The following is a 23,988-nucleotide window of genomic DNA, read 5'->3' as shown; positions in this document are numbered from 1 at the left end:
TGATAAGCATGTTTGTTTCCAAGAATGCATGTTTGTTTATGTAAAATTCACACTGGTCATAACTTTTTATATTTTAAATTAGAAATTAAGGTTTAATTAGAAGAATTACTAGAAAATGTTGAAGTTGACATGCTTTAATTTTTTGTTTAACTATTGTCATTGTATGATTTTTTTTTTTCAAAAATATTGCCATCAATCTGTCTATGTTTTTGATATCATATTAAAACAAAATATGAAGAAGAAAATAAGAAGAAGAAAAAAAGTTATTCTCAAAATCTTAATTTATTTTCATTATTATACGAGAAATTATATAATAAAATGTATAGAAAGTATAATTAACACCTACCTAGGACTAATAAAAGAATTCAAATTAATCTAAAACAAAATTTAATATATATATATATATATATATATATATATATATAATAAATAAATAAAAGGAGGCAATTAAGAAACTACTTGTGTGTACAATTTCAGACTTCAATGCTTATTATCATAATATTGCCCGATTTAAACAAATCAAAGCGTTGAATTGGGTTAAAATTTGGTACCTATATTCAAAAGTTGCACATGTTTCTCACCTCCCAAGTTCTTTCATAGAACTAATTGGATTTAGATTACTAAGATTCCTTATTTCCCTAGCATGCTCAACACACCATAGAAAAAAAAAACAAATAAGATGGGGTGAAATTGAAATTGATATGATATAAATTTTTTTTATTGACTACTACAAAATATATATATTTGAACTAATCCATACTTTTTTGGAAAAAAATAGTTAATTTAGTTATTGATATTAAATTTGTTAATAATTTGTAGTGTTGTGCTCAGATTATCTTTAATGTTTTGGAAATTAATCATCTCTTTTACCTTAATTATATGCTACTTAAATTATTAATGTTTAGAGAAAGAGTAATGAGTTGAGCAATTTGTGACTACCCATTATCTGCAATCCTTACAATAAAGGAAACAAAAGGCTTATCTCATTAATATTTTTTTCTTGAAAGTTTATCTCATTAATATTTTGTACTTATTATTTTTGACTAAAAGTTTGGTAATTAGTTGAGGATATTTTAAAAATAATTAACATACAAGGACAAATTAGATTTTTAGAAGAAAAAAAAAAGTTTCTCCCTACGAGTCAACAATGCATAGTCAATTTCTTTTTCTTTTCAAAGAGGTTGGTTGTTTCAAGAATTTAATTTATCAAAGGAAGCCATTGAATACTCATTCATCTAGTTCATGAATACCAGACCATTCTTAGCAGAGTTTTATATGACATAATCTCGTGAAAACAATGAAATCACACCCTAAAGTAAATTCATCTTAGGTTTTGTCTCTTTTTGGTAATGAGCACAAGCTCGATCCAAACAAGCTAGGAAGCTACAACATGTTTTTTTGAACCTAAAATCTGTAACAATTAAACAGCCAAAACATCATCTGTTTACTTTGATGATCTCTGATTCTGATCCTGGAAAAGTACTTGAGCCTCTTCCAGAGGTCCAAGAATTAAAACTGAACATCTTAATTTCATCAAAAGTTGGGTAACCACTGCATGGAAAAGCACATTCGGTTTTAGACCACATTGCAGCTGATTTTACTTTTCCAAGCAAACTCGTCTCCATGTTTTCTTCATCAGTGATGTCCATTTCCCCCTCCAGCATTTTCACAACCTGCCTCATTGTTGGTCTAATGCTAGGGTCTGAATGTGAACACAACAAACCCAAATGAAGCAATCTTTCAGCTTCCTCTGTGTTGTATCCCCATTTAGCCTTCAACCTTTCATCAACAGCACTGTGCAATTGGCCTTGCACCATTAAAGACATCAACCAATCAATAAGACCTGGTTTATGTTCTTCAATTGATCTTCGCCCGCAAATTACTTCCAATACCAATATTCCAAAACTAAACACATCAGACATAGTTGATACTGTTCCTGTTCGAATCACTTCAGGGGCAATGTATCCTATTGTCCCAATCACTCTTGTTGTGTTGGCAACTTGTCCATGATGATCATGCATACGAGCCAATCCAAAATCTCCCAGCCTTGCATTCATGTCCTTGTCAAGAAGAACATTGCATGCTTTAATGTCCCTATGCAAGACCTTAACTTCCCAACCTTCGTGCAGGTATAGAATCCCTGTGGCTACATTTTTCAAGACTTGAATCCTCTCTTCCCATGTCAGCACCATGCTCTCTTCACACTCAAATATCCTGTTGTCTAAACTTCCCTTGCTCATGAAGTCATAAACTAGAATCAAATTTCCCCTCTCTTTTTTGCACCAACCTCTCAATCCTACTAAATTTTTGTGCTTCATTCTGCCTAGAATTGAAACCTCAGCCAAAAACTCTCTCATCCCTTCTTCCCTTTCTTGAGGGATTCTCTTCACTGCAACTTCTGCTCCATGCAAAACCCCTTTATACACCTTCCCGTTCCCTCCAACAGCAACCACATTCTCTTCAGAGAACCCTCTTGTTGCTGCATAAATATCATGGAAACTAATCCTATGTGGCCAATACTCCAGTTCCCAGTCCTCAACTTCTTCTTGTGTCTTGCTTCTGCGCAGAATGGAAAATACTACATAACTACAGCCAATGATTAACACACACAAAATCATGCTCACACCTAGAGCCAAAACTCGCCCTTCAAAAAACCACCTTTTATGATGTACAAATGAAGGCAAACCTTCTGTCACCAAAGCTTCACCTATTGAAAAATTTGAATTACTAAAACTCCAAGCAAGAATCCTGGTACTGTCTACTAACTTCCCTGTTGCTGCAGTGAATCCAACATATGTTTCATCCATAAGAACCCCTGAAAGGTTAACATTACTACTGATAAGAGGCACTCTAGGCTTCTTTCGTCCTGCCCGAGTTAAAGTAACGTTAAGTTGGGAGTTCATAAATTCAATCCACACCTGATAGTTTTCTCCATTTTTTAGGTCCAGCACCTTAAATTCTTTGTCACCTTTTCCTCCCCAATTGCCAGCTTCATGAGAAGTTAAGGAGCGAAGCGAGTTTATGTCAACACCGACATGGTTATCACTAATATCATTGAACTCTTCTACATTTCTAACTATATCAAACTCAACTCCAAAAACATGGTTCTGAGGATTGCCCTCATTGCTAAGATTGAAAAGACCGATATACTCAGCTGAAGTCGTACCATTTACACCTCTTGATGGTGTGAATAGGAAGACAAAGCCATGGCCAGTGATAAGGTTTTTAATGGGAGCAATAGAGAAAATGAAGGAGGTTGCAAAGGGGAGCAAAGTGGGAGAGTTGGCTTTTCTGGTAGGTATTTTGTGAGGGTAAAAAGCACGGCCTATGGAAAAGAAACTCGAATCTGTGAGAGTCAGAATGGAGGTCTGTATAGAGGCATTTCCATATAGGATGATGTTTGTGGAGTTGAAGTTTGTGTTATAGACAAATTCCGTAGTGGAAACTGAGCTCAAAGTGGTTGCAATGTGAAGAAGAATGAGAAGAAGCTTCAGTGGAGACATTGGCAAGGGACTGAAAATGGAAGGAAAACTTTGCCAAATGAAATTAGCTACATATATGTTAATCTTCAGCTCTACTTAACCCTTCAAAAGCAAAGAGGAAAGGTAGTAACTTGGTGCCGGACTACACAGGTTATTGTTGTTTGTCGTCAATCAACACATCGATTCACACATGTCACGGAAATTTTGTATCTATTTCGTAGGGGAAGGACCATTAAGATGATCAAGACGTGTATGGTTGAAAAATGTCTTATAAGTTTCTATAAGAGAGTGAGTATTTATTTAAAGTTTGAAAAGTTATTATCAACTTTTATAATGTCTTTAATATAAATAAAAAAAATCAATTCCTAAATTATCTTATTCTAAATTTTAAATTAAATTCGTGTTAGATACCATCATCTCATCTCAGCAATACAGCCAATAATCACTAATCCCAAACCAACCTTAGTCTCAGATATTTGTCCTACGAGCACGAGATACTTGGTGTGCTTGGTCTTAGATATCTGTCCTACATATATGAGATTTTTGGGTGTGCTTGGTCAAGAAAAAGGCAGAGTTAATAGTGGTAATATCACTATCATTTTCCAACTCCAATTTTCATCTCTTTACTTCACTCTTTTCAAAGTGGCATAGAAAATATATAAACTGCATAGAAAAATGTATGGAATAAAAAAGAAGGAAACTGATTTTCTTGGAACATAGGTTCCATATCAACTTCATTTTTTTTCATTGATAATCTGCATAGAATAGATTATAATTATTTGCTACACACGTGTATCTTCAAAATTTTGCAAATCATGTGTTTCTGGCGTTGAAAAAAAACAGAAAGAACCGTCTGACATAAATGTTGCCAACACTCGTTGTATGCTGTAATCACGTTGTGTTGGAAGGAAAAGAAATAACTATTATTTGCCTGGAACACTGTTTCACATGTAATAAATACAGAAATTTAAGACACCACGTGTCAATTAAATTTTTGGTTCATTCAAAAAGAACGTTGAACATAAGTAAGTATTCAAAGAACGTTGAACATAAGTAGTATTCAAAGAACTAGAACACCAAAGAATGAAATTTGAAAAACAAAAATTATGGCGTAGTAGAGGAAAAAAAAAAACACCCTAACTTTATACAAATCTTAGCAACCTCAGTCGTTGAGACTTAAGATCACTGTTTTAGCGAAACTCGACTTTGGGAGTAACAAGTGCTTGCTTGAACTTTACAAATGGAAATGTTTGTTACTTGATAACAGCAGCATTAACTCTTTGCAATTCCAATTTCAGCTCTCACCTTCCTTCTGAAACAAACTCTGACTGTGGCTGTGGGCTGGGACAAGAGACGCTTAAAGATGCTGTAGAATAAAACTTGGTCTGCAAAATTTCATCAAAGGTAGGATAATTTACATACGAAGAACTTGTAGAACTTTTTGACCATGATGCTGCTGAGTTTATTTTTCCTAGCAGACCCAAATGGATGCACTCTTCATTGCACTCAGTGCATTTTATTCCCTCCAATGTTTTCACCACTTGCCTCATTGTTGGCCTAACAACAGGGTCAGTACCCACACACAACAAACCCAAATGAAGCATCCTTTCAGCTTCCTCAGCATTATAACCACTTTGACCCTTCAAACGCTCATCAATAGCACAACTCAACTCCCCTTTCTCTATAAGGGAAAACACCCAATCAACCAATGGTGGCTGATTTGCTATGATGGGTCTTCGCCCACACACCACTTCTAGAACCAATACTCCAAAGCTAAACACATCACACGCAGCTGTTGGTCGCCCAATTCGAACTAGTTCCGGTGCCATGTACCCCAGAGTTCCTATCACTTTTGTTGTGTCAGCCAAATGTTCCTGGTGATGCAGCCTTGCAAGCCCGAAATCCCCCAATCTAGCATTCATGTTCTTGTCAAGTAGTACATTACAAGCTTTGATGTCCCTATGCAAGACCTCAACATCCCAACCCTCATGTAGGTATAAAATCCCATCAGCTACATTTTGCAAAACTCTAATTCTTTCTTCCCAGCTCAGCAGCATTGCATCTTCACACTCAAAGATCCTTTTGTCCAAGCTTTCATTCACCATGTAATCATAAACCAGTATAAGTTTTCCTCCTTTTCTTCTGCTCCAACCTCTAAAACCCACTAAATTCCTGTGCTTCATTCTGCCAAGGCTTGAAATCTCTGCCAGAAACTCTCTCATTCCATGCCGTGTCTCGTGATTGATGCTCTTCACTGCAACTTCTACTCCCTTCAAAACTCCCCTGTATACTTTTCCACTTGTTCCAACCCCAATCACTTTCTCTTCAGAGAATTCACTGGTTGCATCACAGATCTCCTGATAGCTAATCCTGTGTGGCCAATACTCCAATTCCCAGTCTTCAAAATTTTCCTGCTTCTCTTCCCGTCTGGTTTTGAACAAACTATAAAAAAACAACAAAGCACAGAAGCCCCCCATAAAAAATGCCCCGAAAGTCACACCTATAATGAAACCATTTGATCTAAACAGCAACGTTTTGGGATGCACAAACAAGGGTAAATGCTTGGTATCCAAAGCATCACCAATTGAAAAGTTGGAATTGCTAAAACTCCAAGCCAAGATTCTACAATTGTCCACCATTCTCCCTGTTGATCCCGAAAACCCCACATACATTTCATCCAACAAGACCCAAGAAAGGTCAATAGGCTTACTGATCAAAGGTCTGCTAGGCTTCTTTTTCCCTGCTGGTGCCATAGTAACATTAATCACGGAATCCACAAAATCAATCCAAACCTGATAGTTTCTACCATCAGCCAGTTTCAAATCCTCCCAATCCTCGCCCTCTCTCCCACCCCAGAACCCGGCAGGCTCTGAATACTCCGAAATCATCGAATTCAAGTCCACGCCCACATGATTATCATTCTTCTCATTGAACTCCTCGTTTCTAAAATCATCAAACTCAACCGCAAAAACATGGTTGGAAGAGTTACCTGAAGTGGAGCGGTTAAACAGGCCCAAGTAGTTCCCCGAGAGTGCTCCATTTACGTCCATCACCGGCGAGAAAACAAAAGCAAAACCATGAGCAACAGGGAAGTTCTCACAAGGGGCAACGGAGAAGATGAAGGAAGTTGCAAAGGGAAGAACAGTGGAAGAGTTTGGTGGCTTCGTTTGTATTTTGTGAGGGTAAAAGGCACGTCCGATGGAGAAGAAAGTTTTGTTTGTGAGCCTGAGAATTGAGTTCTGGATGGTGGCATTCCCAAAGAGTTTCACATTAGAGGAGTTGAAGTTTTTGTTGTAGACAAATTCATTAGCGGATAACGAAGTCAAAAGTTGAAGAACCAAATTAAGGACAAGGAAAAACAAAGTACGAGAAGACATTGTAGGTGGCAACGAACGAACAAGACAACTAAGGAGAAAAAGAAGAATGAAGAACAAATACAAGCCTAGCCAATGATGCAGTTACACCGAACATTAACAATATGGATAGTACAATCTAAGACCTTGTGTTAACTATTGGTGAGATTTAGATTTCATTGATTCCTGAATTTGGCAGAACATTGGCATTGGTGGGTAGCTGGCGGCGAGAGGAAAATTCCTGTAAAGTATAAAGAAACTTGGCAGTGCCAACATTCACAAAAATAAATAAATAAAATAAGTAGTGGACACTAATAATGGTGAAGCATTTTCTAAAAATAAACAAGTGAGTGAGATTTGAGAAAAGAACAGTGGTTTCAAAAAGTTTATTTTTCCGACAAAGATCCAACGACGACCGCCCTAAGAACTCATGGAATTTAAGTGGGTTAGTTAAAGGGACTTCAATTTTTTGTTTTTAAAAAATGCACACTCGTTTACCTCTTGGTTTCTGTTTACGATGGTGCAATTTTTAAATTATTGTTTCATAACTTAATCTCAACTCGTAATAAAAAACTCTAAAGAATTTTTAAAGTAATATACATGGTATCCAACTTGTATATCCTGCTATTAAGTTTAAATTTTGTAAGTGAAAAATATAATTAGAAAGAGAGATTCCATTAAAAACTATCTTTATAATTTTTTTATAAATGCATTCTTCACATTTATAAGTATATGATAATGTGTTTCTTTCTTGTGAACGTAACACATCTTTATAAGTAAACTTCTGGTACAACTTTATTTCCTGCTATGCTTCCCAAACATATCTCATAGTATCATTTTGTAACTTAACCACCTTTCGTGGTTTATTCTCAACTTTCTAAAAAATTGTTCTTTCCAACATAAAATTCGCAATTTGATCTATAAAACTAAAAAAATTACCTCAATAAATATTTGACCAAATACATTCAAATTTTATTAAGAAAAAATATTGATTTTTTTAAGGTTATCAAAACAATACACAATTTTCAGCCTTCAAGCAGCCCGAACTTAGATGTATCAAAACCTAACTTACACGTGCTATATTAGACGACACGATAACTTCAAATTTGAATTAAAGAAAAATAGATAGAAATTGAATTTTATTTAATGATTTTTTTATTTTAAACTAAACTAAACTGAATTATATATATATATATATATATTATATTTTTCTGTCTATTTTTTCTTCTCAATTAAACATACTTTGAATGATAATAGATTTTTTTTACATCTATAATCGATTTTTATTAGAAAACCAAGCTTCAACTCATACGTTTTTCAACACACGATTATTTAATAATTTGATGAATATTTTTTCTATATGTCAGAGTGAGAGATGCTTAATTTGATTAATAGAAAAATTATGTTTGTTCAATTACCAAAATAAGAATATCCGACTTGAGTGGAAAGTTATTTGGGAGTTAAAGTCGTACACGTTTCAACTTAGACTAACTGAAAGTATAATTGAAATATTTTTCTATTAAATACTCATTAAATTTAATTAAAATACATTAAAATATCAATATATTATTTAAAAATATATATATTTAAAATCTATTTTATAATTGATAATGTATTACGATTGAATTTGTTCCAAAATATATCCTCAAATAGAGTTTGGCACTGGATTGAAGTGGATATATTTAAAGCATGTTTTTGCTTTGGGTATCTACAGAAAAGAAACAATTTACTATATCGAAAAGGAATAATATATTTTTTCCGTTTTTAGTTAAGTCTATTAATTAAAATTCAAATAATACAACTACTTTTCTTTCTTGGAAAATAACACACGTGCTTTTTAATCATGCGAAAAGGAGTTATTAGATAATATCTTTTAGAATTGCTTTTTAAACCAATGATAATACTGCAAATATAAAAAAATGCTGCAAATATTATTATAATGATTTCTTTAACGTAAGTACGTTTTAAGTGTGAGTCCATAAACTAAAAAAATAAACAAAAAAATATACGAAAAAAATATTTATTTAAATATGAAATATAATAAAAAGCCGAACGTGAGTAGTGATTGAAATATAATTTAAATTATAAAATATATCCTTGTGGTTTTGCTTATTTGATATGATGAGATAAGCTTGGAAGAAACCCTAAAAGCCATGCCCAATAACTTGTATGAATGTTGAATACGTAGCTTCGAAGAAAGTGATTCGGTACCCCTGTCTGTCACTTTTGAAGCTGAATTATCTGAGTGTGACAGACACAACTCATTGATTTAGTTTTGAAATATAATTAGGGAACAAAATCATTAAAATATTTAAAATTTTGAATTTTATGAAAATGGAATCTACACCATTTATATTTTTATTTCTCTAACTATCATCTTTTTATTTTTATTTCCTTTAGCACCCTTTTGTTTTTATTTCTCTATCTAACACTTTTTTATTTTTTATTTTCCTATCTAGCATTATTTCAAAAATAAATAAATAAATAATAAATTAAATTTTTTTTTGATAATTTTAATTTTGAATGCATTAAAAAATAAATATTTTTAATGTTTAAAATAGTTAGAAATATAATTAATAAATAAAGAAATGAGTTTTTACAAAATAAAAATAAAAAAGTAATAAATTTAAAAATTTTAGTTTAATTTTTTTTTTAATAATGAAGAAAATAAAAAATTAAACTCTATAGCAACATAAAAGTTTAATCTATAAACATAAATTAGTATTTATTTTTATTATTATTGATGATGTAATCATGTTAATTTCAAGTGAAAAATTCAGGACATAATTATAAAAAAAACAAGTTGAATAAGGACTGATATGAACATAAGAGAATGATCGAACAAAAAAAATGTTCATATTGTCAAACACCAGGACACACAAATAAAGAATTTGTCCAAATATTACTAGATTGTGCACTTCTCGTCATTAATTGAGTTTCATTTCACACAAACTATTTAATGTACCATTAAAAAAATATTAAATGAATGATCATCTTTCATTTATTTTCCTTTTTATGATCAACATATATTTATTTAGTATCACCTCATATATGTTATCTTTATCTTGTTTGGATTTTTTATATATTTTATCTTTATCTTATTTTGTTTTGCCTTTATTTTATATCTTTTATGTTTTTAGTTTTTTTTTTCTGTCATTCTTTATTTATTTCTATTTCTTGTTTTTATTTTATTGTTGTTGTTTTTATTTTCTATACTTATTTATTTTTGCATTTTTTTCTTCTCATTTTTTGACATTAAATGTAACATTTGCATTAATTTTTTTTTTAGGATTTTGCATTTAGGGTAGACACTTCAATATTATTTGTGTGTGCACTATTAATTAATACTAATTGACTTTGGTTTTTTTATAATTATGTCCTGTATTTTTTACTTGAAATTAGCATGATTGCATCATCACTAATAATAAAAATAAATACTAATTTATGTTTATAGATTCAACTTTTATGTTGTTGTAGGGTTTAATTTTTTTATTTTCTCCATTCTTAAAAAAAAGTTTTAAACTAAACATTTTAAATTTATTATTTTTTTATTTTTATTTTGTAAAAAAGTCATTTCTTTATTCATTAATTATATTTCTAACTATTTTAAACATTAAAAATATTTATCTTTTAATGCATTCAAAATTAAAATTATCAAAAAAATTAATTTATTATTATTTTATTTATTTTTTAAATGGTGCTAGATAGGGAAATAAAAAATAAAAGGATGCTAGATAGGGAAATAAAAACAAAAGAGTGCTAGATAGGGAATTAAAAGTGTAAATGGTGCTAGATATGGAATTTACCCCGGATTATGACACTACATGTGGGAATCACATTTTTCTTTATTATTTTCGTAAAGTTTTTCTTGTTTTCTTTTAAAAAATTATTAGCACAGGTATATGCATTTTCCCCTTACCTTCTTTTCAGAAAGTAGAAGCCACTTACATTTTTATTTTGTTTTTGCTTTTCAGAGAGATTACGAAGTGGACTTTAAACCTAACTCAACCCCATAAAATCGGCTCATAGGATTGAGGTTTGCACCCACTTATATACAATGAAAGGTAAACCCAACACTCATAGGCTCGAAAACATGCTCTGATACATGTTACGAAGTGAGCTTTAAGCCTAACTCAACCCCATAAAACCGGCTCATAGGATTGAGGTTTGCACCCACTTATATACAATGAAAGACTTTAATTTCTAGTCGATGTGGGATCTCCAACACGAGGAAAAAAAAGAGAAACAAAACCTTTAACCTAGTTGACGACAATGGCTCCATGAAGGTTGACCAAATTTCCAATACCAGAATGTTTGGGTCTTTCTATTATGTTTGATTATCGCTTATGATATAACTATTACATGATATGCAAACTTGCGAACATGAATTTTAACACTAAAACTATCACTACAACAAAATCATTCATTAGAAATCAGTTTTAAAGACTAAAAATAATTAATTGCATCATTTTGAAGACTAAAATTTTTTTTGACTTCTAAATTAGTTACTATTATTGTTAAATGGTTTTTAAATTGGTATCTAATTAGCTACCAAATTTAGAATCTGAATAATTGGTACTTAAAACATTAGTAGCTAATTAGATACCAATTTAGAAACCGTTTAATACTAATAAAAACTAATTTAAAAACAAAAAAAAAATTTAGTCTCCAAAATAGTCTCTAATTTGATTACTATAGCAACTTATTATTTTTTGTCTCTAAAATTAGTTTCTATTTAATGATTTTTTTTAGTATCTTAATACTAATTATCTTTAATATTGATTAATTTATATTAAGTAAACTACTTTAAAGGAGTAAAAGCATTCCAACACTTTTTTTTTTTTTTTCACTATTTGAAGTTTTACTTAAAATATATTTAAAAGAATACATATAGCTTTATTTAATTTGCTTGAGTGGGTTGTTTCACTTTAACTTTGTTATTTGCCTTCACAACCTTTTTGTACCCTAAGAACATTAAGTATGAGAAGCGTGTGACATGATCCACTTTAAAAAAGACAACAATGAGGTAACTTAATTTGTATCCTTAAATATAATATAGAATAAACATGTGGCTATTATTCAACCCCTCCAAATGAGTTAGATGGTTGCACTCATACTTTTAGTTAATTATAAACCAACCCTTAATAAATAAATAAATAAAAGAGTCATACATGAAGTTTTGCACAAAATGTAATTACTTTATCCATCCTATCTTTTTGAACCTACACCTAATGCCTATGTCTTATGTGAATTGACAATTTTTTTTAGTTTTCAAAGAGTGAGGTACAGGGGAAAATATATTTCAGATTTGGATTTTTGAAATATATTTTTGGATTTAGATTTTCATTACACTTTTTTATACTTTTATTTTATGAAGTTTCTTTTTTAGAATATATTTTTTAATTTTGTTTTTCAGAATGCAAATTTTATTCCCAATTATATTTTTTCATTTCAGATTTAAAATTTTCAAAATTAATTAAGTGCAAGTTGAAATTAATGGGTGCAGAAAGCAATTCCTGAAAAAAAAAATAGTAGCAGGATGGTCGAAACCTCAAAAGTCAGACTGTTTCTTCCTACACCTCCATATATTCTTTTGCCACCCATACAAAATGTGAAAATGCCTTTTTATCCTTCTTGTGCCATTCCATAGAATAGCTTCCGAATTATGTAATTTGGACACGTATTTGAAAAAAGACTTGCAGATTACATAATCCGGCAGCTAAAAAAGACTTTAAGATTATGTAATCCAGAAACTAATCATGTATCTGAAAAAAGGTTTTCAAATTATGTAGTTCAAAAGCTAATTACAAATTTAAAAAAAGACTTATGAATTACCTAATCCAAAATATTATTGAGAAATATTTTAGAAATACAAAAAATTTGTGTAGATGAGAGAAGAATATACGTCGAGGTACAGGAAGAAACGGTCCAAAAGTCATTTAGTCCACATCCAGTCCACAAATAGTATGAACAAAATCTAAGAGCCTCAGAAGACAAACTATAATCTATCAATACACTTTACGGAACACAAAGCACCAGTGGTCTAGTGGTAGAATAGTACCCTGCCACGGTACAGACCCGGGTTCGATTCCCGGCTGGTGCAAATTTGCGCGCGGGGATAGCTCAGTTGGGAGAGCGTCAGACTGAAGATCTGAAGGTCACGTGTTCGATCCACGTTCACCGCAATTTATTTTTATTCTTTCCTTATTTTGAACCTGAAACGTGCTTTTTGCCTTTCTTTTTTTGGTTTGTGGATCATTCTTATGCTTCTGTGAGATCTACCCAAATAGGATGACAGAAAATTACAATTTTCATCATTCATGTGAGAAATGTAGGGTTTTATTAGAGAAATCTGGAATCAAATAAAGGGTTTAAACAAAAATAAAATAGTTGGGGTATATCCTCGAACTGATCCTGTCACCATAATTTTTTTCCCATTATTTTCTATACTTTTATGGTTCCAATAGGTTTACCCTTGTATGCATAATGGTTCATATATTGACAATATCTCTCAGTGGAAGATGTGACGTAAACATTATTAGGATGAAGCATTATGATACATAAACAAAGTGACACCTTGGTTCATGTGGATGTAGCGTCATAAAGTTCAACTATTTTAAATTTGCATTCCATATTTAAAACCAAATTGATTTCTCATAGGCTTATTTTAGTCTAAGGATGAACAAGATGTTACATTGTGTTCATAAAAAATGTTATATTTTGTAACATTTTTTTTTTAAAAAATTCATCCTCTCTATGCTAATAATATCAAAAATGTTAAAATTATTATTATTAATTTAATGTCTAGCTGAATCTCATAAATTCAAATAAAAATTATACATTATTTATATATTATAATTTAACATTAATAATAATAATTTTTTTATAATTTTTAATTTTTTTTTAACAATCATACTAATTTTATTTTTTATTTTTAAGACTTAATTATTTTTTAGTCTCTATATCAAGGATGATGAAAAAACAATTTCATTCTCTAGATTTTAAAAAATTTAGTGTCATTCCAACTTTTTCTTTAAAAGTTCAATTTGATCCTATTTAAAAAAAAAATTCAATATGATCCTAATATTTTTTTAAAATAGTTTAATGTGGTAACAACATAGAATTCAGACATAAAATTATTAAGATAAATCGATTTTTAGCATAACAATCTAATATAAGAAACCACGTTAAATCGTTTGAAAAAATTTGAAACTATATTAATTTTTTTTAAATCTTAGAATTTTGATAATTTAATATAAAGACTAAATAGTTAACCAAGTCTATTTCTAATTATCGAAAATTTACTAAAGTTTTGCAATTTTTTCACTCTTTTTTATGAGAATTGACAAATTTTAAGCGTATTACAAATGGATGAGTATTACAAATGGATGAGTTGTGTTCGAGTAGCACTAACTTTATTTTTCTAAAATCATTATAACCAAAGATTCATTCATCTTGTATGAAAACTTTGCACAAAATTCATTGCGAAAATTGTTGTTTATATTAATTTTAATTTTATACACTTACTTAAATAAAAATACATGTATTATATATATATATATATATATATATATATATATATATATATATATATAATCTATATTTTATTATTGACATTCATATTAGAAAATCTAAAAACTTGTAAATTTTAGTTCATTAATCCGCAAATAACCTTACCCTCAATTGTTTAGTACAATTAGTTTTAACTTGAGAAATATAGTTATAACACAAATAATTTTTTACCTTTTCATAATACAAAATTCATTAGGAGAGTAACATGTCCTAATATGATTTGAGTACAATAATGTTTTTGCATTTACAAAATCTACACATCATTTTATGTTAGAACCTATATTTTAGTTTTTAATTATTAAAACATTTGAATATGTAAAAAAAATTGTAATTTATGCTACCATGTTTTTTACAAAAAATTAATTGTTCTTGAACCAAAAATTATAATTTTATGAAAACTACAAAATAATTGAACTGAAGTTGTCACAGGATATAACGTAAGAAAAATAAACACTTTATAACTTTATAAGAATTCTATGCAATTTTTTCGCACGAGTTGAAATCGTCTTCTTGGATAACTTTATAAGAATAAAATCATGCTCCTCGAGTAGGACCTACCCTTTTCTATAATATTTAAAAAAATCTGTCATTTCTTGTAAAATGGGTCCAACACTTTATTAATTTTATATTCAATAATTCAATATATGTTTTATTAAATATCTTAATTTTATTTACCGTTGTTATATCAACCGGTTTTTTTTTTCTTGTTGAATTTGTATTGGTTTAATATGCTTAATGATGATTCTTGGAGTGAGCATTCTGATTAGGTGATACCCTCAACTGGCTATCTAAAAATGATACCCTCAAATGGCTATCGAAAAATGACTAATTTTATAATTTTCTAAATGTTTAGTGCTATTAAGCCATCATTAGATAGATCCATTGATTGCACTAATTATTTGTTACTTTCTAATGTAAATAATTCTGGTGTGACAATGAAATCCCTATCTCTATTGTTTTTTATGATTGCTTTTCAAGATCAATTAACTATGCTGTGTGAGTATACATAGCACGTTTGTCTCCTAATAATGTTCTTTCAACAATTTCCCTTTTTTGTATACATTCAAAGAAACTCAACTGTATTAATTTATATATTCATTAACTATTTTGACACACAATTTCATCCACCATTTATAATTGATAAGATAGAGTATAGTTTAACATTATGAATTCAAGTCTCACTTGGAAGACATATATAATGTAGAAATGAATGTAAGAATCTTATACCAATTATTAGATTTTTCAAGATATAAAAGATATTTGATACTAACGACCATGCCTAAACTTAAAATTTTAAAAGAAATTTATAATTTTTTTTTTCTTATATGTGGTTCATTTTATTAAGTGAGACTTCCACCTATGAATACTTAATATTATAACTCTTCAAGTTATAGGTCAGTTTTCATCTTTAAGTAGCCTTGAGAGTATAATATTGCTTAACAAATACATTATATAGTGATTGTTCTTATCCATATATTCTTCATTTTGTTCACAAATACAGTGTAGAATATTCTACAAAGTTGGTTGAACCTGTCAATTTGTATTTGTCTCCTTAACAGGAAACTTGTCAAGGAATGGTTCACTTTCCCATCAACTGCTACTTTATTTCAACCAACTCACTTTAACTCTTCTTTAATCTTTGCTTTCAGAAAATAAACAAACACCATCTTATCTCTAAACCTAATAGGTTTTCACCAAACACATTGCAACTTTCTGGATTTTGTGACTTGTAGATTCCGGAGAATAGAGATTGGTGATGTTATGAAAAAGATAATTGGAATCTTTATTTATGTTGATTTGATTATATTTTGAGGGTGTATTAAAGAAATAATAATTATAAAATTATATGCAATTATTGTATGCAATATTTGACGATATTGTACCCAATTATATGTAATTAATTTAATAATTATAGAATCTCATGATTAGTATCCTACCTAATTAAATTGTAATTTGGAGAGAGAAACTCCCTATATATTTACTATACATGCAGTGATGTAATATACACATAAGAGAATAAGAAACATTTTTTCTTCTTACCATTTTGTATCATTTTCTTATATGGTATCAGAGCACCGATCTTGGTGCCCTGACAGCCTCTCCATTTTTATCCCTAAATAAAAAAATCATGTCTGACAAAGAAGACACCGTAACGAGTCCGATAGAAACCTCGTACAACGCTTCAGTGCCGAGCAAATTCAGCAATTGGCAAGGGCTATTTACTCGCTCAACAATAACGGTAAAAGTGACAGTTAGCTCTGCAGGTCTGCTTGCCCATAACTCCTCTTCTAATTCTGCTTTTACGAAACCATGGATTTTGGATAGCGGAGCAACCCATCACATTGCATCTGATTCACAATTTTTCACACACACTTATCATTTATTTCAAATGTTAATCTGCCCACAAGCTTAACTGCGCCCATCTCATCTACAGGCACAATTAAATTCAATGACAAAATCACTCTCAAAGATGTTCTTTGTGTTCCTTCTTTTAATTTAAATCTCATGTCCATTAGTAAGATAACCAGTTCACTAAATTGTTGTGTCGTTTTTACTCCACATGGTTGCGTTTTACAGGACTTGGCTACGGGGAGGATGATTGGCTCGGGTAAACAACACGCAGGCTTATACTACATGTCCCCTCTTCCAAACCAAGCCCACGCATCTCAAATATCGACCGATCCTGATTTATGGCACAAGCGCCTTGGACATCCTTCTCCGGCGTGTCTACAACTTGTATCTTCCTTACTACCTATCCCTATCAGTAAAAATCTCATTCTCATTCATAATCATTGTAGTATTTGTCCCAAAGCTAAACAGACAAGACTACCCTTTCCTTTAAGCACAATAAAATCTCATTCTCCATTTAATCTATTGCATTGTGACATTTGGGGTCCTCATAAAACCCCAACTCATCTTGGAAAACGTTTTTTTCTCACTATAGTCGATGACTATACTAGATGTACTTGGCTATTTCTTATGAGTCACAAATCTGAAACCCAACATCTCTTAGAGTCATTCATTACATTTGCACAAAATCAATTTCAGGCATCTATTAAAACCATCCGCGTTGACAACGGACTGGAATTTATTTCAATGTATGATTTTTTTCTCAAAAAAGGTATTGAATGTCAACGCACTTGCGTTTACACTCCTCAACAAAATGAAGTAGTAGAACGCAAACATAGACATGTTTTAAACACAGCACGAGCCCTCCTATTTCAGTCCAATTTACCATTAGAATTTTGGGGAGAATGCGTTTTAACCGCCACATATATCATTAATCGCTTGCCATCACCTTTACTAAAAAATAAATCACCTTTTGAGCTACTATATAATCAACCACCTTCACTTTCTCACCTGTTGCCTCTGTTACGCAACTGTTGTTTCACCTAAGCAAAAATTTGATCCGCGTGCCCGACAATGCATCTTCATTGGTTATCCTCATAATAAAAAAGCATACAAATTATTTGATATAGATGCAGACACTTTTTTTACAAGTCGGGATGTCATCTTCCATGAAAGTGTTTTCCCATTCTGCCAACAGTCACAGACACAATCCTCTCCTCCATTACAAGGTATTTTGCCCACTATTGACATTGACTTACCCACTCCTGTCCAACATTCACTCGATCAACCTTCTTCTCCTACTCGTCACAATACACCTGAACCTCCATCAAACCAACTCTCTTCTCCTACTCGTCACAATGCACCTGAACCTCCATCAAACCAACTTTCTTCTCCTACTCGTCATAATACACCTGAACCTCTAGTAGACCAACCTTCTTCTCTCATGCCAAGAAGTTTAGCACCCATTACCAAACCTTCTCCAACCGACCTTCCTGTTCGACGATCCAGTCGCACATCAACCCAACCTTCCTGGCTTCAAGACTACGTAACGGGATCTCAAGCCAATCATTCGACCACTGCCCAAGACCGACCGAATGGAACCAGGTATCCTATGCATCATTTTCTTTCTAATTCACGATTTTCTTCTACACATAGTGCATATCTTGCTAACATCACAACCACCAAAGAACCTCACACTTATGCTCAAGCTATCCTTGATCCAAATTGGCAAAAAGCAATGGACGAAGAGCTTTCCGCCTTGCAGCTAAATCAAACGTGGACCTTGACACCGTTACCCGCTGGGCAGAAACCCATCGGATGCAAATGGGTCTATAAAATAAAGTACAACTCAGATGGTAGCGTCGACAGATATAAGGCGCGCCTTGTCGCAAAGGGGTACACTCAGATTGAAGGTGTCGACTATTCTGAAACTTTTTCACCAACAGCAAAATTAACAACTTTGAGGTGTTTCCTCACCATTGCAGCAGCCAGAAATTGGTTTACTCACCAGCTAGATGTGAAAAATGCCTTCTTACATGACACATTGCATGAAATTATTTACATGGACTTGCCACCCGGGCATCATCGACAGGGGAGAACATTGTATGTCGACTCAACAAATCCCTTTATGGTCTCAAACAAGCATCTCGAACATGGTTTTCAACATTTTCTCATGTGATTAAATCTGTAGGATTTCAACAGTCCAAGACAGATTACTCTCTATTCACAAGACATAATAACTCATCATTTACTGCCCTTTTGATTTATGTGGATGATATTCTTTTGACAGGAAATGATTTGACAGAAATTCAGCGTGTTAAAGATTGTTTATTACAACAATTTCGCATTAAAGATCTTGGAGACCTAAAATATTTTCTAGGGATTGAATTTTCCCGTTCCAAAGCTGGTATTTACATGTCCCAAAGAAAATATGCGCTTGATATTTTGCAGGATACGGGACTCACAGGTGCTCGTCCAGACAAATTTCCAATGGAACAATACCTAAAACTCACACTAGTCGATGGAGAGTTATTAAAGGATCCAGTCAAATACAGGCGACTCGTGGGACGACTTATATACCTCACGGTTACTCGACCTGACATAGCATTTTCGGTTCGGACCCTAAGTCAATATATACAGGATCCACGAAAACCTCATTGGGATGCCGCAATTCGAGTACTAAAGTACATCAAAGGATCACCAAGACAAGGATTGCTATTGCCATCCGAAAACAATCTGACATTGACAGCTTATTGCGACTCAGACTGGGGAGGTTGTCAGACAACTCGGAGATCAGTATCTGGATATTGCATTTTTTCTTGGTTCCTCTATTATCTCATGGAAGTCAAAAAGACAGAAAAACGTATCAAGATCATCAGCGGAAGCAGAATACCGCGCAATGACCAATACTTGTTTGGAGATAGTTTGGTTGCGATATCTATTGTAGGATTTAAAGGTGCCATGTAACTTGCCAGCTCAACTTTTCTGTGACAATCAAGCGGCATTACATATAACAGCAAACCCAGTATTTCATGAATGCACAAAACACATTGAGATAGACTGCCACATTGTGCGAGAAAAATTACAAGCTGGGATAATCAGTCCTTCATATGTACCGACACAGTATCAGCTCGCAGATATTTTTACGAAGGCATTGGGTAAGGAACAATTTTTGACGCTACGACACAAGTTGGGGGTTCTTGATCTTCACCTACCAACTTGAGGGGAGTATTAAGGAAATAATAATCATAAAATTATATGCAATTATTGTATGCAATATTTGACGATATTGTACCCAATTATATGTAACTAATTTAATAATTATAGAATCTCATGATTAGTATCCTACCTAATTAGATTGTAATTTGGAGAGAGAAACTCCCTATATATTTACTATACATGCAGTGATGTAATATACACATAAGAGAATAAGAAACATTTCTTCTTCTTACCATTTTGTATCATTTTCTTATAGGGTGTGTTTGGATTTAAGATGTAAAAGTACTTTATTTTATTTAATTTTAAGTTAAAAGTACACTTTCAAAAATTATTAATAGATGTTAATTTTAAAAATAAAAAATAATTAGTCACTTAATTAATTAAATTAGATATTATTTTTAAGATTAAAAAATTTATTGATATATATAAATTGTTTCTATTATAAATAAATAGTTTCTACCAACAAAATTAGTACTAAATTTTGTTTATAACTAATTAAATATTAACTTAAAAATTATTTATTAATAATAAAAATTATTTTAGATACTAATAATTTTTTTAGTTTTTAAAATAATATTATATTTAATTAATATAATAATTAATTATCTTTATTTAATAATTTTTTCGCAATGACATTGAAAAGTTAAATTATTTTTAAAAAATAAATAAGAGATAATGAAATATTATAAATTTCATTTATAATATTTGAAAAAAAAATTAAAATTTTTTTATTCAAGAAAATAACCACTTTTATTTTTCTCCAAGTCTAAACTTAAAGAGATGGTATAAATACTCAAGAGTTAGATGGCGATCATATAAATCTTTAAAAAAAATATTTATCTTTTAAGTTTAACTATTATTATTATAATAATAACTAAGAATTGTCAGTATACTATTTCTATGTTTATTTATTTATTAACTAAAAGGAGTCTCAATAATGAGTTGGATTATGTTTTTTACTTATTTCATTGTTAATATCACTACACAATTCATTCAACATATTCAAATAAACTATTAAAAGATATATTTTAATTAAATAAGGTAGAGATAAGAAAACACGATTGAATTACAGAATTCTTTGCTTCAACCAATTTTAATTTTTTATATTTACGAACCTTAGTCAATTGCAAGCTGTGTGCATAACCTTTGAGAAGGATCAAGAGCTAGTTTTCCTTTTCCTTGTTTACAAAATAAAGAATTGTGTTTATTATTACATCACACATTCACTTGTGGCATAAATTATTATTTCGATTGGTAGTGGATATCTGAATCAGACATATCAGTAAAACAGAGCTCTTGTGCAAATCCAGATACATCTTCTATACCACGTTTATCAAAGTCAAATAATTTTTACCTCAAGAGAAGTTAATGTTAGCCATATATATAATAAAAACTTATAATTAAGTTATAAAATATGTTAAATGAAATAATTGAAATCACCAAAATAATATGTCCTTAACATTGTTTCAAATATTATTTATTAAGCAACATAATTTTATAGTTACTTTTAAGAAGATGAAACATATTACTTTTGGTGATTTCAATTAATTTTAGTAAATGGTGTGTTTCACATAAAAGAATTTGCAGATTTTTATCCTTAAAAAAATAAGTTATTTTTGTGTATAAGAAAATTTGAATTTTTTTAATTAATTCTCACTAAAAAAAATTCTAAAAAACACTATTTCTAAATTATTTCTAATTTTTTAAACAGTTTTTTTCTCTATGAAAATAGGATTAATTAATGTGTTTAAGATCAACAAGATCAATGGAAATGTTATTGGTAGAGAATTCACATTTGTAATTTCATAAATAGTGCTAGACTTAAATGCATTAGGATTGAGGATGAACAATAAGAGAACCATATTTAAAATAGCATGTATCAATAGTGTGGTTGGTCTTTTCATAATTAGTGCATAATTGTTAGCATTTTTTATCTCTGTCCCCGAATTCATGTCCTCTTTCCTATTAGAGAAACCTTCTCTTATATAAAAGAATTTCACCATTTTTATGAAGATATTGCATGAACCTTTGTATCAAGATTTAAATAAGCTCTACAATGAGTAAATTCAACTGGCTTTCTTGTTGTATCACCATTATAACACCTTATTAATGTTGGGAAAAATATCTATTAGCATTGAGATATAACATGAGAGGATATCATTTAGTCCTTCAATAAACATAATCCCCCACTGTCTTAAAATAACTATAATTATGATGCAAATATTTTGAAACTTTAAACAAAATATTTTTTGTAATTTTGGCAATAATATTTTATTTGAAAGCTTAAAATATTTTTTGTAATTGTGACAATTCTATTTTATTTAAAGAATTAAAAGTTGCTAAAATGGTTTTAACAATTAGATCAAAACCAAAGTTTATGATGTTATGTTTTTCTAGATGTTTAGTTTCTTATGTATTTATCATAAAATATTAACTATTTTTGGTTATAGTATATGGGCTGATATTTTTGAAATTAAACTTATTAAACTTATCATTGTGATCTATAGTATATATCTTACTTTGAAATTGTTAGAAAATTATATAAATTAATTTTATAATATGATTTATTTATTAGTGTAAAAAAATCTTTAGATAATAGTTTTATAACTGCATTTTAACAATAGGTAGTTTATACCTTTAGAGTATAAATAACGGTTTTAAAACTGTTGTTTATAAGTCACATTTAGACGATGGTTCTTTTCATAACCGCAATGTATAACGAAAATCAAATATGATTATACACAGTCTCAGGGAAGGGTATAGATGATGGTTATTGTATAAAACCGCCAACAACCGTGTGAAGTTATATCCATGCGCTTCTACAAAAGACCCAATTCCAACACTACGAATCATGTCCTCCAATCGATCATCATGTACTTCATCATGTACTGCATCATCCATGGTGGACTGGACATATTATTTGGATACGAAAACACTTGGTAAATTTAATAATTCAATATGCCATGTCCAAGTTGTATAAGATCGTAGAAACCCATCACATAGAAGATGCTCTCTGATTTTGTTAACGTCTAATCTCCTCCCATTCAAACAATTAACACACGAACACATAAACTTTAGTCCATCATGACCACTATTGTTAGTGTACGTTACTCAAATTGTATACATTCTTCTACTCTTCTTTCATATTCATCATTTATGCAAACTGAGTTAATTCAATCTCAATCCATTACGTTCTATAATGGTCAGTGAGGTGTTCACTAATGTGTGTGAAATCTCACATTTCTATTATAGGTACAAACTCATCCCATTCGAGAAGATTCACTTTTATTATAATTTAATAGTACATAACTAGTCAACATTCTTTATATTTAACGAAATTTCGATAGTATTTTGCATTGGTATTTAGGTGACACAAAAGGAAACTAAGGGTCACTCATATGGAAAATAATTATCAAAGGTCGAACACCCCTAGACTGAATACCAACACATATAAAAGAATTATAAATATACTTGCAATATAAAACTAACAAATTTAATCATACATACAATTGAATAAAGAATATTAATTAAAAATCAATAAATTATTTATAATCTAACTACAAAATCTAATTAAATTAATAATTCTATTCTAACCTAACAATTAACATAATATAAATTAATAATAAATACAAATTAACTTAAATACTAAAATATATAAATTATAATAAAAACTAAAATAAAAAATTAATAAAAAACAAATAAAAAATTTTAAAAAATCTTTAACCTGTAGCAACAGTGGTGAAGGGCGACGACATCAACAAAATAATGAAGAGACGGGCGTGGTGGTGGCAGTAGTGACAGAAGCAGTGAGAGAACGAAATCAAAATGAAGGCAGTGAGAACCTTGAGCAATGAACCAAATGTAATGAGCAATGAGCATTGTGAGAAAAAGCAATGGTGTGAAGGAAGAACTGACAAAGGAAGAATGCAGAGAGGAAGAACACAGAAACGTTGAAGTTGCGAAGAAGGCAAAATGAAAATGCTCAAGAACAAAAGCATAAGTGGTGTGCTTCA

General features: G+C 30.7%; 2 protein-coding genes and 2 non-coding genes across 4 annotated transcripts; 2 read left to right on the top strand and 2 right to left on the bottom strand.

Moving 5' to 3' along the window:
• Positions 1 to 1,236: 1,236 nt before the first annotated feature.
• LOC137835455 (probable L-type lectin-domain containing receptor kinase VII.2) lies at positions 1,237 to 3,643 on the bottom strand. Its single transcript, XM_068643977.1, has one exon. It carries the CDS (start codon positions 3,501 to 3,503, stop codon positions 1,437 to 1,439), a length of 2,067 nt encoding a protein of 688 aa, XP_068500078.1. The 5' UTR covers positions 3,504 to 3,643; the 3' UTR covers positions 1,237 to 1,436.
• An 805-nt stretch (positions 3,644 to 4,448) lies between these two features.
• On the bottom strand, positions 4,449 to 7,278 carry LOC137835454 (probable L-type lectin-domain containing receptor kinase VII.2). Its single transcript, XM_068643976.1, has one exon. The coding sequence runs from the start codon at positions 6,857 to 6,859 to the stop codon at positions 4,784 to 4,786; it is 2,076 nt and encodes a 691-aa protein (XP_068500077.1). The 5' UTR covers positions 6,860 to 7,278; the 3' UTR covers positions 4,449 to 4,783.
• Positions 7,279 to 12,867: 5,589 nt separating this feature from the next.
• TRNAG-GCC (transfer RNA glycine (anticodon GCC)) lies at positions 12,868 to 12,938 on the top strand. Its single transcript has one exon. It is a non-coding gene; the product is annotated as a tRNA-Gly (tRNA).
• Positions 12,939 to 12,947: 9 nt separating this feature from the next.
• On the top strand, positions 12,948 to 13,020 carry TRNAF-GAA (transfer RNA phenylalanine (anticodon GAA)). Its single transcript has one exon. It is a non-coding gene; the product is annotated as a tRNA-Phe (tRNA).
• The last annotated feature ends 10,968 nt before the right edge of the window (positions 13,021 to 23,988 follow it).

This window comes from Phaseolus vulgaris, chromosome 5 (genome assembly GCF_000499845.2).
Source record: "Phaseolus vulgaris cultivar G19833 chromosome 5, P. vulgaris v2.0, whole genome shotgun sequence".
NCBI classification, from domain to species: domain Eukaryota; kingdom Viridiplantae; phylum Streptophyta; class Magnoliopsida; order Fabales; family Fabaceae; genus Phaseolus; species Phaseolus vulgaris.
The sequence above is the reverse complement of the archived record's forward strand: the minus strand, read 5'-3'. Positions and strand labels throughout refer to the sequence as shown.